This window comes from Trachurus japonicus, chromosome 15 (assembly GCF_045865225.1).
Source record: "Trachurus japonicus isolate A0001 chromosome 15, Traja_1.0".
Taxonomy (NCBI): domain Eukaryota; kingdom Metazoa; phylum Chordata; class Actinopteri; order Carangiformes; family Carangidae; genus Trachurus; species Trachurus japonicus.
This window is the reverse complement of record NC_140921.1, coordinates 6,574,181-6,589,268: the sequence shown is the minus strand read 5'-3', so window position 1 is coordinate 6,589,268 and position 15,088 is coordinate 6,574,181. Positions and strand designations below refer to the sequence as shown.

Here is a 15,088-nt window from a genome sequence, read left to right as displayed (position 1 = left end):
CCACGCTGAGAGCAGAATCACACTGATTAGAGGCGACAGTGAACATGTGGAGGGTGGGGGTGAGGGGCAGGTTGGCTCGGCCTCTGTCTGACTCATGTCACCGAGAGGAGCTGAGCCGCAGTCTGGGATCGTTCAAAGGTCACGTCGAGGTTAGCAAGTGGTGAAGATCAAAGTTGAAGTGAAGGGATAAATAAATAAATAAATAAATATATATAGAACAATGTGGATTTTATACTTTACACATATGCTCAACAATAAAGCCGGCTGCTTTCCCCTAAATGTTTGTTTGTGTGCTGGTAAATGTGTTTTTTTTGCAGTTTCACTTTAAAAGCATCAACAAAGGCAGAAGTTTGTGATTTTACAAACAGTCTGTTCACTTGAGAATAAAAGGATAAAATGTGGTTGTAGACATGCTTGGTGCTCAGAGATGCTACGATGGTAATAACAGTAAATAGTGTTTGATGTACCATTAACTTGGCATTAGTGCCATCTTGCACACAGATAATTATTTTCCCACCTTCGGCGAATTGGCAGTTGCTGTTTTATCTCTGTTTTAGCTTAGCGTGTGAGTTCTTGAGCATATGTGTGGGAATAGTAAACACAGCAGCTGTTAGTGCAAGATGTGGAAAATAAACTGAATAAGACACATTAGACCAACCTTACTCCACCTTAAACTACCTTACTCCACCTTAAACCACCTTAAACTACCTTACTCCACCTTAAACCACCTTAAACTACCTTACTCCACCTTAAACCACCTTAAACCATCTAACACCACTACTTTTACCAACATGAGGACGTTTCCTCAGACAGAAACCAGACTCCAGACTGGATCATAAGAACGGTGCTGTCACACAACAGGAGCAGCGACGAGAAGAAAAACATGATTATGAAACATTTTCTCTTCACATGTTCATGTATCTATAATCAATAAACTATGAAACAGTCTCAGTTTGTCTAGAGACAACAAATGGTGCTTCAGTTTCTTCTTACGTTCCTTTTGTCTGACATGGCACACACACACACACAAACACACATGCCCTCTCTCTAACACACACACACACACACACTAATGTACTCTGTCTGCTTTCTAGCCTCGCCTGCTAGATTTATCGATGCAGCAATTTTCAGTCTGTCTCCATGGTGCGTTGCTCCGCCAAGCCATTTAGGATATTGTAGTGATGCAGTGGTCATGTCTGGCACAGTTGAGGGAAAACACACACACACACATACACACACACACACACACACAATTGCTGTGCACAGATAAACATTTGTTCATCGTTGTATCTTTCTGGCAACCAAAAGCTGTTTAACCTACAATCAGAATAACAGCTGCTTAAAGGCATTCAATGTGGAGCCAAAGTATTTTCTGACCGAGTTGCCATGTTGGGACATCGTTGTGTAGCCAGCTTCATGAGGTGTGTGCTGATTGTTGTCAAAACATTTGGTTCAGTCGAAGAGGGAGATCGAGTACAGATCTCTTCATTAGGATTCAAGCACAGACGGAGCAAAGTGCCTCTTCTAATTGTTCAATATAATTCTAAAAGGGATAGTTCAACATTTTGGCAAATTGACCCATTGCCATAATCCCTATAGTTTTAGCAGTAGGTTCGTTACCTTTGATTGTCGGTGCAAGATATTTTTAGAACGGCGGAGCAGAGCCGCAAGCTGCTCAGAGCTACGCTACGGAGGCTTAGGGATTTCTTGGTTTCCCTCATCAAACTCATCAAATACACAATCCAACAACTCCACAACGCTCTGGTGGACAAGTTGTGACCTGCACATTCACCACGCTATGAGATAATAACACAACGTTACCAGACAGAGTTGTTTTAGAGGTAAATTCATGCAAAACAGCTGATGCGCGTTCCCGTCGCGAGCAGTTTTTCATAAACAAACTCAAACAACTCTGTCTGGTAATGTTGTGTTATTATCTCATAGCGTGGTGAATGTGCAGGTCACAACTTGTCCACCAGAGCGTTTTGGAGTTGTTGGATTGTGTATTTCATGAGGGAAACCAAGAAATCCCACGAGCCTCCGTAGCGTAGCTCTGAGCAGCTCACGGCTCTGCTCCACCGTTCTAAAAATAGCTTGCATGGACAATCAAAGGTAACGAACCTACTCCTCCCTCCCTTTAAGAAATATAAATTATATTTCTAAAGAGCTAAAAGTCCCTGAAAACTCACAAAACGGTGCACATGCATCAGATGAGGTGAAAATGTAAATTGTTCATGAATTTTGTGCATGGCTGTGGCTTCATAGCAACCCCTACAAAGTTTAAAATTAGGTAGTAGACACTGGTGAAGACTTACAAAAAAACATCCTAAAGCCTCTTCAGATTTGTTTTGTCTGATTGAGTTTTCTTCATGATAGAAAACCACTTTTTCACCTCCATGTATGAAATGCATTAGGCACAAAATAAACCGTCCTCAAAGTAATGGGATCACCTAATGAGTGACAGGCCAGCAGGAGGGGCGTGTAATCGTAGTAAATGTGATCATGTACTCACAGCTGACACTGGTCGCCCTTGATGCCCTTGGTGGTGCAGAAACACTTCCCCGTGTTGACATGGCACACGTTGGCATGGCTGTTACACTTACATGCTGCAAAGACAAAGGTTAAAGAGGGGATGGGAAGACAGAGAGAGAGAGAGCAAGAGATGTGTTAGGTTTATAAATATTTGAATTATTGAAGCAGAAACTCTTGGTGGGTTGAAACACGGTGGCAATTTAGAGCAGACAACGGTATCTTAAGAGGAGAGAAGCAGAGAGGGATGAAGAGAGGACAAGAGAAAGGAGCAACAAGAGAGAGATTGAGAGAGAGGAACATAAGAAAAGGGCAAATCAGTCATCGTTTTCTGAGAAAAACAACCACTGCTAGGCGCTCTCACTCCAACACTCAGGTGTTAAATTCCTGATTGAAATGTTTTCTTCTTTCTGTTTTTTTTTGACAAAACAGAACTTGATGCACTTTTACCTTATCCACCAAAGGCATCATCACCAACATAACATATAAGTTGTATCTGGACAACATGATTTATACAGGCAGGAAATACTGAAAGAGGACATTTGGTACTAAAATAACAAACTTGATCTGACTCCAGTGACCTCAGATGATCAGCTCCCACTCTTTTGATAAATCTGGATCTTGAAAGTATTGCACCAGTTCCTTGAAATGAATGGGTTCAAGGTTAATTAGTAGTTAGTCAGTCCAACTGTCTAAACTCTCTGTGATTAGTTGGGAAAATCCACAATCACCATGGGACAAAGTCTTGGTTTCTTATGACTTCTCCATGTGGATGCACCCAAGAAAATAAACACTTTTGATTTTAATGATGCTGTAAATGCTCCTTTAAGCTTGCAGTTTTATTCCTACCACTTGGGAGCTCTTGATATCTTCTTTATGGTTTGCGTTTCTCCTGCCTGATCCAATGTAAATCCAAGTGTCACTCGCTTTTAGCTCTGGTTTTGGTCTTTTACCCCCCAGAGGGCGATATCTGGCTCTTTAGCTGCTTAATCTTCCACTATTTTGAAGTTGTTTTCACCTTCAGTCCTCCAGGCCGCCCTTAGGACAAGCTGAATATCTTAAGCCGTGCAACTGGTGAGTCGCAACAGACAGCAAAAAATAATCAGCGTGTTGAATAAGGTCCAAAAATACAGAGAAAAGAGGAAACTAAACTGAATGGCCTGAACATCAGAAAAGAAAAACTGGTCATATTGTTCCTATTAGGTGACAAGCTGTTCTAGAAATATCATGAAAGATAAATCTCACTTTGTTCAAAGTAGACGAAAGGGGCGTTGTATAAGGAAAAACATCCTGAATGGTGAAATGTGTCTTTTGCGGGTCAGTTATTAGTCTGCTGGTCTCTCAGTCTGGTAGTCTGCTTCTGATTAGAGCCGCGGATATGGCAGCAATCGACGACTCTAATCTTTTTAATCGTTTAGTGATGTAAAAGCAGACCATGATGTAGCTGAATGATTCACATGGAGCCAGCCTGTAATTTAGACGCTGAATCACTTCTGCATGGGGAAACTAATGGCAGAGACAAACAGGAACTCTCCCTGCATCCCTGTGTGTGTTTGTGTGTGTGTTCATGTTCACCGCCATACAAGGCCACACTTTCCTGTGTCCCTCCTCAACTGAATTGACTTTGTGCTCTGCTTCTTATTCCAACACGGAGAGCGACCTGTGTAATAAGACAGCGGTGTGTCGGGGTCAAGGTAAAGCCAAGGCGCCGACAGATAATGAGAGGGAGACGGCCTCCTCTGCTCCCCTGCATGATCTGATTGCTTACACGGAACAAAAACAAGGTAGCAGACATAAACACTGCTTTAAATATTTACATTTTGGAGCACACACACACACACACACGCACACAGACTGTAAAAGAACAACACGATTTCTCAGTGGGGCTGAATGGACGCTCTTGGATGTTCTTCAACTTGAAAAACAGGGCCGCTGCCGGCAGACATGGCATCAATAACAGAATACAATTCCAATCTATTTCTTGAAATTACATTGACCTGTCACAAAGACAGAAAGAAAGAAAAAACTGAACTGTAAAGTGTTTTTTTTAGTGATAACACAGCCTTAACAAAAGGTTGGCTTTTAGACTCGAGATAATAGACAAATCACAGGTGTGTTTAGCGCGGGCTCGGGTCACCCTGCTGTTCATACAATATTGATTCAGTAGACAGTCAACAAAGGCGTACAAAGGACACGGCTCGTAGAAACACACGTGCATGCGCTCGTAACAGATTTTTGTAGATGGCTCTTGAAGAAAGACTGAGAATCTAAGAGACAGAGAAAGAGAGAGAGAGATAGGGAGGGTGAGAGAAAAGAGACCGCAGAAAGAAAAGGCACCGAGCCTGAGAAGAAGAATTCAAGACAGTGGATAACGAGGCTCTCAGCTCTCACCGCCTCACTGTAACGTAACAAAACCAAAACACAGGTTAAATGAGGACACTGGAGGAGCTAGACATAGCACAGTCCTCATCTAAACCCGTCATTTGGTGACAACAAGCTAAATTATCTCAGATCTGAGTGACACAGGACTGCACCAACTCTCCCCCCACCCCCGCCTCGCTTCAAACTAACATGAAACCACTGTAATCCCCTGAGCAATGAGCAGGATCCTGCTTCCAGCAGAGAGTCTGAGCACAGACCGGCTCCCTGCTCCGCTCCCTCTGATGGGGAAGAGGAGATAAGAAATCTGCTGTAGCATTTCATCTCTTTACAGAAATGATACGACTGCTGCTCCCAACTCTAAATTGAATTGAGAAACTAAAGCTAAACACACTCACATCTCTGATGCAATAACTAACAAGCCAACAGCTAACGGCTCAGCTGAATCTTGTCTGAAGAGCCCAAACATGACGCTGCACTTTTCATAGATTTGAACTGCCTCTTAACTCTACTATAATTAATGGGAAAATCAATTACTGCTATTCGCTTTTGTCAGTTACTTCCATTAATATGAGAAAAACAATTAACAGTAATAATGTTATTGCTGTTGCTACTTGGTGATGTACCATCACCATTATTATTACTAGCTCAGTCACAATCATGGAATTTTAGTTGACAACTAGAAAAGGCATTTCCAAGAATGGAAATGGTGTGACTGCTGACAGCAGCTGAACGCTGTTGCAGAATTAGCAAATAGTGCAAGCAGTGATCACCATACAAATGTTTGACCAAGGTCGGACTCGAACCCACAACCTCATGGTCAATAGACTTCCACTCTGCCTCTAGGCCACAGTGCACACACAGTTGCAGAGACTGTTGTCTGTTGATGAGCTGCACTCTGTCTCACTCTGACATCAAGAAAGCTTGAGAGTCAAGCTTGAATGACTTAGAATGAACATTTCTGTGAATAATTGTTATTGAGGCAAGATTTGAACCAGTAACCTTCAGGGTCTCCAGCTCAGCAAGCTAACCACTAGGCTACAGGCAGAGACAGTATGTGAGTGGCAAAGAAAACCTTTAATAAGAGGATCACTGGCTCCTGCTTAAAAAAAGGTAAGGAAAGTGCAGAAATTAGCCACACCAAGTAAGACTTAGAATGAAAATTTCTGTGAATTTCAGGCTGAGAGCAGCAGTTTCAACATGAAGCAAGTTATCAGAAGTCAACAGAGGACGACTGGGAAAATAATTCACTATAATTGTTATTGAGGCAAGATTTGAACCAGTAACCTTCAGGTCTCCAGCTCAGCAAGCTAACCACTAGGCTACAGGCAGAGACAGTATGTGAGTGGCAAAGAAAACCTTTAATAAGAGGATCACTGGCTCCTGCTTAAAAAAAAAAGGTAAGGAAAGTGCAGAAATTAGCCACACCAAGTAAGACTTAGAATGAAAATTTCTGTGAATTTCAGGCTGAGAGCAGCAGTTTCAACATGAAGCAAGTTATCAGAAGTCAACAGAGGACGACTGGGAAAATAATTCACTATAATTGTTGATGAGGCAAGATTTGAACCAGTAATCGAACCCACAACCTCATGATCACTAAACCTTTACTCTGCCACTTCACCACAGAGAGCACAGACATAAGCATGTTGCCATTGTAATGTGATGATGTGTCCTGGCTGCATTTAAAAAATATTTAAAGTTATTATCTAAGTCTCTTTGCATTTTTGACCAGAATTTTAGCCAGAAGACAAGTGTGGCTACAAAACTGGAGAAAATAATTTGTCTAGAGTTTAATTTGCAGAAAAAGTTTAATATTTTAAAAAGTATAAATAGTTAAAAAGAGAAAAGTAACGCCGATAAAGTTCAAAAAAAGCTGCACGTTTTGATATATGAATTGTTGAAATAGCACAACACCTAACACACTAACCATATGGCCACAGAGAACCTGAGTTACAATGAGCTTTATACTATGAGGAATCAAAGACTGTCCAATGACAGCTGAATAATTGTAATCAAAAGTCAAGCAATGATGTGAAATGACTGAGGCAGGAATCGAACCCGTGACCATGTGATTGTAATGTGATGATGTGCTGCAAACTGGTACGAGTAATCAAGGAGATAACAAACACCTGTAACCAATTGAAGGCGGGGGAGGAGAGCAGAATTCAACATAACATAACAAGAATTCTTCCCTTGGATTCGAACCAGTGGCCTTAGGGTTGGCAAGCAGTTACCCTAACCCCTACACTACAGTGGAGTTGTCAAGAAGAGAGGTTGAGACTTTGATGAATGTGAGATTTTTCAATGATGCTTAAAACAAAAAGAAATTAATATAAATTAGCCACACCAAGTAAGAAGAGGACTTTTTTGTGACCTGTGACTATTTTTTGGTGAATTAAAATGAATTAAAAAGCACTTAACAGCAAGTTACAAAGTTGAGCTCCTTCTCCTGCTGATGTGAAAAAAATGCATTGAGCTGAATGGGAGCAGAGAGCTCCCTGGCTGCATTTAAAAAATATTTAAAACTAGAAAAAGCATTTCCAAGAATGGAAATGGTGTGACTGCTGATAGCAACTGAACGCTGTTGCAGAATTAGCAAATAGTGCAAGCTGTGATCACCATACAAATGTTTGACCAAGGTCAGAATCGAACCCACATCCTCTTGGTCATTAGATTTCCACTCTGCCTCTAGGCCACAGTGCACACACAGTTGCAGAGACTGTTGTCTGTTAATGATCTGCACACTGTCAACATCAAGAAAGCTTGAGAGTCAAGCTTGAATGACTTAGAATGAAAATGTCTGTGAATTTCAGGCTGAGCACTAACCATATGGCCACAGAGAACCTATGAGTTACAATGAGCTTTATACTATGAGGAATCAAAGACTGTCCAATGACAGCTGAATAATTGGAATCAAAAGTCAAGCAATGAAGTGAAAAGACTGAGGCAGGAATCGAACCCATGACCATATGATCACTAAACCTTTACTCTGCCACTCGGCTACAGAGAGCACACTGCTTTCAAAACTGTTGTCATTCATTGTAATGTGATGATGTGCTGCAAACTGGTATGAGTAATCAAGGAGATAACAAACACCTGTAACCAATTGAAGGCGGGGGAGGAGAGCAGAATTCAACATAACATAACAAGAGTTCTTCCCTTGGATTCGAACCAGTGACCTTAGGGTTGGCAAGCATCCACCCTAACCCCTACACTACAGTGGAGTTGTGAAGAAGAGAGGTTGAGACTTTGATGAATGTGAGATTTTTTGTGAAAAAGTTAAATATTTGAAAAAGTATAAATAGTTAAAAAGAGAAAAGTAATGCCGATAAAGTTCAAAAAAAGCTGCACGTTTTGATATATGAATTGTTGAAATAGCACAAAGTATGAAGGACTAGAAGAAGACCGTAAAAAGGCGGAAGAAAATGGCCAAACAGAAGAACAATAGTGTGACTGCTGAAGCAGTCACACTATTGTTCTTCTGTTTGGCCATTTTCTTCCGCCTTTTTACGGTCTTCTTCTAGTCCTTCATACTTTGTGCTATTTCAACAATTCATATATCAAAACGTGCAGCTTTTTTTGAACTTTATCGGCATTACTTTTCTCTTTTTAACTATTTATACTTTTTCAAATATTTAACTTTTTCTGATTTTTTTCAGCTTTATAATGTGTGTGTGTTTGACCTTTCCACAACTCTACTCTAGTGTAGTGGTTAGGGTGGCTGCTTGCCAACCCCAAGGTCACTGGTTCAAATCCAGGTTGAGCACTCTTGTTATGAATTCTGCTCCCCTCCATCACCCTCAATTGGTTACAGGTGGTTGTTAAGAGACGCATTAATTGCTAGTGCCACAGTTTGTAACTTGCTGTTAAGTGCTTTTTAAATCATTTTAATTCACCAAAAAATAGTCACAGGTCACAAAAAAGTCCTCTTCTTTCTTGGTGTGGCTAATTTCTGCACTTTCCTTACCTTTTTTTTTAAGCAGGAGCCAGTGATCCTCTTATTAAAGGTTTTCTTTGCCCCTTACATACTGTCTCTGCCTGTAGCCTAGTGGTTAGCTTGCTGAGCTGGAGACTTGAAGGTTACTGGTTCAAATGTTGCCTCAATAACAATTATAGTGAATTATTTTCCCAGTCGTCCTCTGTTAACTTCTGATAACTTGCTTCATGTTGAAACTGCTGCTCTCAGCCTGAAATTCACAGACATTTTCATTCTAAGTCATTCAAGCTTGACTCTCAAGCTTTCTTGGTGTTGACACAGTGTGTTTCCAAAAGGTGCAGCTCGTTAACTTCAGAGTGAGACAGAGTGCAGCTCATCAACAGACAACAGTCTTTGCGACAGTGTGTACACTGTGGCCTAGAGGCAAAGTCAAAGTCTTCTGACCATGAGATTGTGGGTTCAATTCCTACCTTGGTCAACCATTTGTATGGTCATCACTGCTTGCACTATTTTCACAAAAGTGTCCTCTACTTACTTGTTGTGGTTAATTTCTGCACTTTCCTTACTTTTTTTTTTAAGCAGAAGCCAGTGATCCTCTTATCAAAGGTTTTCTTTACCCCTCACATACTGTCTCTGCCTGTAGCCTAGTGGTTAGCTTGCTGGTCTGGAGACCTGAAGGTTGCTGGTTCAAATCTTGCCTCAACAACAATTATAGTGAATTATTTTCCCAGTCGTCCTCTGTTGACTTCTGATAACTTGCTTCATGTTGAAACTGCTGCTCTCAGCCTGAAATTCACAGACATTTTCATTCTAAGTCATTCAAGCTTGACTCTCAAGCTTTCTTGGTGTTGACACAGTGTGTTTCCAAAAGGTGCAGCTCGTTAACTTCCGAGTGAGACAGAGTGCAGCTCATCAACAGACAACAGTCTTTGCAGCAGTGTGTACACTGTGGCCTAGAGGCAAAGTCAAAGTCTTCTGACCATGAGATTGTGGGTTCAATTCCTACCTTGGTCAACCGTTTGTATGGTCATCACTGCTTGCACTATTTTCACAAAAGTGTCCTCTACTTACTTGTTGTGGTTAATTTCTGCACTTTCCTTACTGTTTTTTTTAAGCAGAAGCCAGTGATCCTCTTATCAAAGGTTTTCTTTGCCCCTCACATACTGTCTCTGTCTGTAGCCTAGTGGTTAGCTTGCTGGTTTGGAGACCTGAAGGTTGCTGGTTCAAATCTTGCCTCAACAACAATTATAGTGAATTATTTTCCCAGTCGTCCTCTGTTGACTTCTGATAACTTGCTTCATGTTGAAACTGCTGCTCTCAGCCTGAAATTCACAGACATTTTCATTCTAAGTCATTCAAGCTTGACTCTCAAGCTTTCTTGATGTTGACAGTGTGCAGATCATTAACAGACAACAGTCTCTGCAACTGTGTGTGCACTGTAGCCTAGAGGCAGAGTGGAAGTCTACTGACCATGAGGTTGTGGGTTCAATTCCGACCTTGGTCAAACATTTGTATGGTGATCACTGCATGCAGTATTTGCTAATTCTGCAACAGCGTTCAGCTGCTTTCAGCAGTCACACCATTTCCATTCTTGGAAATGCTTTTTCTAGTTATTATCTAAGTCTCTTTGCATTTTTGACCAGAATTTTAGCCAGAAGACAAGTGTGGCTACAAAACTGGAGAAAATAATTTGTCTAGAGTTTAATTTGTGGCCGTGCTGACAGTTTAGCCAGAAAAACTCTAGAATGTTTTTTTGCCTCTCTCCACTCTGACACCACTCTGGCTCTGCTCGTTAGACGCAATACACACACATTATAAAGCTGAAAAAAATCAGAAAAAGTTAAATATTTGAAAAAGTATAAATAGTTAAAAAGAGAAAAGTAATGCCGATAATGTTCAAAAGAAGCTGCACGTTTTGATATATGAATTGTTGAAATAGCACAAAGTATGAAGGACTAGAAGAAGACCGTAAAAAGGCGGAAGAAAATGGCCAAACAGAAGAACAATAGTGTGACTGCTTCAGCAGTCACACTAATTAATGGGCTCTTTGCACAGCTCCACTACTTCCTGGACTTAATGCTGCTCCTTTGTTTCCTGTCTTACATTATTGGACAACCTGATTAATCCAGGTGTGTCTGACCATTGTGACTACTCAGACACACCTGGATTAATCAGGTTGTCCAATAATGTAAGACAGGAAATGAAGGAGCAGCACTAAGTTCAGGAAGTATTGGAGTTGTGCAAAGAGCCCATTACTATACAAATAATTGCGATGAACGAGTTTGATTCACTTTTTTCTGATCAATCATGCTACTATAATAGTATCAGCTAAAACATAGTATTGTGTTGTGCATTTGCAAATCTTTAGATTATTTAACTATTTCTTTCAATATCTTGATAATTGTGGTGTGGTTTTAGTTTGTTTTTTCATGTGTTGTGTATGTTTTAAGAATAGCCATTGCTCCTATAGTGAAGCAATGGCTAATGGGCATCCGAAAAAATAAACAAATAGTTTAATAATACAAATACACCTTATCAAGAAGAAGAGCCTTTTATTGGCTGTGCAGCTACAGTAAATGCATGATGCTAATGTCAATAGATGTTCATTCACTGAAAGGTGGTCAATGAATATTAGAAACTAAGCGCATCGAGATGAATAGTTTGTGTCAATAAATCATAGAAAAAGAAGAAGAGGGCGCGACCTGATGATGTCATTAAAAGAGGACCAGTCAAACCTCAAACTGTGGAAAAGGACGAAGAAATAGTGATGGAAATATGACGTTTCTGCTAGATTCATCCAAATTTTTGTTTATACAGATGAATGGAAACAACTTCAATGATTATGCAAAATTATTGCGATCAGTTCAAATAATTGTGATCAGGTGATTATGGACTGTAATAATTGTAACAGGCCTTATTATTACTGATCACAAGTGGTTATATCCTCTGTTATATCTCTCTCTCTTCCTCTATCCGTCAGAGTATAAGAAGGATGACAGGTCAAACAAGATGTCATGAAGCACATAAAGTCCAGTGATGCTGAGTCAAACTGAATACGGCACTCTCACCGAAACATGGAGATCCTTAAAGTGAAAGAAGCACCTGACTGACTATCCAACCGGTCCACTCTGCAGACACAATCACATTAAAGCGCCCAGAGGAAGTGAACTCAATTCTGCGAGAACTGTAGGTGAAGGATGAAAGGAGCTGGGGTATCATAAAAGGAGAGAGAAGGGTGAATGAATGAATGAAATGGACAGAGGAGAAAGCACATCAACGCACCGCACTTGCTGACAACACAGAAATAAGCCACAATAAAAAGAAACCTGATCTCTTAGCAAAAAAGGGCTGATTTGATATAAATCATATTTCCCATGACTCGTTCAAGCCCCCTGAAGAGAGCACAATTTCTCACTCCACTGCTTCTGCATGTTGTTGTCAGGGTGTGTGTGTGTGTGTGTGTGTCTAGGTGGGAACTGGTCTGTTGCTGTGTGTGTGAATGGATGTGTATTTGTCTATGTGTGTCAGTCTGAGTGAGTCAGAGATAGGCAGAGATGAGGAAATAAGTCAGTGAGGAAACATTAGAGAACAATCCTCTCTGAGCCTGCTATCTGTTTCTACACTCAGCTCTGTCTTATTCCTCAGTGTGTGTCTGTGTGTCCACTGATGTTGTTTCTTTCCTTTGTTGTATATTTCAACTAACTCTAATGAAAACAGGCTAACAAGCTAAGTTAAACTAGGCTAGGCTAAAGAAGCTAAACATAAACAAAATCTCAATAGATTTCTTATATTCTTCTCAATCTGATCTGTTATGTCCATTCATAAACCTCTGAACACAATAATAATGGAAAATGTGTGTAGAGGAAACTTGAACTGCGTCTCCTTGGCTCTGAAATAAAAATAACAAGTTCACACCATTGATAAAAAAAAATATAAAGGAATTAGACAAAACAGTTTTTACTGTGACAACCAGGGGAACCATGGCTTTGCAAGATTTTTCAATTGTTCTATTTTCTTTTATCATTTCTCTTTAAAACTATTAGGCACATACAAAAAGTTGGCAAACAAAGAATTCATCAAATGAAAATACAATAAAACGCATGTTTGAGGAAAGATTTCCGAGCCCCTGCTTGACCAAACCAGTACCTTGTCTTGTCACGATCACAGTGCAGCCTCTGGTTGATGCATGTTGCTCATGTTCAAGTCAAACTCTCTGTTATTTTTAACATGACTTCTTACGCCTGATTTCCACCGGGGCCGTCAGCGCCGCGGAACGTCAGCGTCGCGGTTTTGCTCCGTCCTCTGCCCGGCGTCAATCCCCACCGGACGTGTTACGGCAGCGCAGCGCTGTCTTGCGAGCCAGCCGTATTCACGCGAGAATACGGAACGTACGCGAGATCGTTGCTCTTGATACAGTGTAGAGCGGTTGATATTAACAAAGTGGCGACAGCTTTTGATGTTTCACTATTTTAATTTATTTACAGCTGGCGGCACCTTTACTTTGAAAGTCCAGTGGAGCTGGATCAGAACGGAGCGTTTGTACGGAGGGAGAGATCAGCTGATCCGCTGCTGCTGACTTTCTCTCTGAGCGTCTCCGCTGAGTCTCCGCCTCCTCACCCGTTGAGCTGAGCGTCAGGAGCTCATTATATATTAGGCTATATATATTTTATTTTATATAGCCTACAGTCAGTCACCACCTTTATACAGTATATGGTCACCACTGAAAGAAGTTGTCCGCTCGCAGCAGGACAGACAATCAGATGGATAATCAGTAAAGTTAATAACTTCACTTAATGTGGCCATGAATGAATTAATTCCAGTGTTTTGCCTGCTATATATCAGTGTTGCCCAAACGCAAATCTTGAATAAGTCTCCGCTGTTTTCACATTTAAAAAGGTCTTTGTTGTCTTTGTACAGAGGCAATATGAGATTTGCTTGTAGTGCAGCACCTAAAAAAAACCCCACTGTAACCTATTCAGCCTCGCTTCCAATAAAACACACACTCGCGTTATAATTGCGATCAGTGGAATATATAACAATATAAAACACAATTTAAAATGAGAGTTGATGTTGCTCTAGTTTATTTAGTTTAAATGGATAAAGCTTCATATAATAGCGCAAGAGCTGTCAGAAAAATTAAAAGCAGCCTCCTCTCGTCGTATTTGCAGCAACACTGTTGCTTCAGACTGCGATCATGCTTTTTTTAAATATATATATCGCTCATACTCTCTCCATTAAAACAATTGCACTCCTCTTGGCTGAAATCAGCCCGTTGTGGATCCATTTCGTGCAGAAGTTGAATCATATGACGCCAAATGCCCCCTTTGATATGAACACGCACAGACCATAAAGATGAGAGCCGGACTTAACAAACCGACTTGAGGTTTTGTTGAGCTGGAAGATGAACACAAAGCCTGGCCATGTTGAGCCTCCTTCGCAGTACAGTTTTCCATGACGACCGCTTCTGCACCTAGTCCAACACAGCTGACTTTTATTCTCCGACGTAATGTTGTTGTGAAGTTAGATGACGTGCATGTTGTGTTTTATTTTGAAAGGGAGCGGAAGTGTTTTACTTTGATACAGTGTCTGACTTCCTGTCTGGTGCGATCGGCTCTGTTGAGCTTGACGTGATTTAGCAACGGGAGCGTCAAAAATAGAAGTGCTACGGATTGATAGCGCTGCGGCGCGGAGAGCCGCGGCTGGGACGCTGCTGAGACGTGTCGCGGCGCTTCCGGTGGACATATTAATATTGATTAGAGTGACAGCTATCGGCAGCGGTGACCGCGACGCTGACGTTCCGCGGCGCTGACGGCCTCGGTGGAAATCAGGCGTTAGTGTGACAAACTGCAGCAGTGGCACTGACCTTGTTTACATATCATTAACTTGTATTTTTTAAATCTAGAATAAACAAATGTGTGTAAAAAACAGTCATGCACTATTAGATGTTGATTGTGAACCACTAAGTGCTTCAGGGTAATTAAGAAAACTACAATGTGTTTGTTTCTATTCGTAATCCTGCCTCATTTTTCTCTTTATTTCATGTTACGTGATGCATTTTCTGCTGTGGAGCTGCAGAGATCTTTGTGCATGTTCGGACCTGCTGGAGAGTTTTTTTTGTGTGTGTAATTTTAATTCTAGGTCATAAAGCCTATATAACAAGACAGCCGTGTTGTCAACAGTGTTGAAACTCCTATTAGTTTTGCTGAAAATACCTACTAACACCCAGCAGATGTGTTGATAGGC

At 40.9% G+C, this 15,088-nt stretch overlaps 1 protein-coding gene across 3 annotated transcripts in view; it reads right to left on the bottom strand.

Annotated features, from left to right (window-relative positions):
• atrnl1a (attractin-like 1a) overlaps nt 1–15,088 on the bottom strand; it is a 317,760-nt gene that overhangs the window by 171,843 nt on the left and 130,829 nt on the right. For all 3 annotated transcript variants that reach the window (XM_085799375.1, XM_085799373.1, XM_085799374.1), the window contains one exon: nt 2,513–2,606. In XM_085799375.1, coding sequence (XP_085655501.1) covers nt 2,513–2,606 — 94 coding nt within the window. The remainder of the gene's footprint in view (nt 1–2,512; nt 2,607–15,088) is intronic.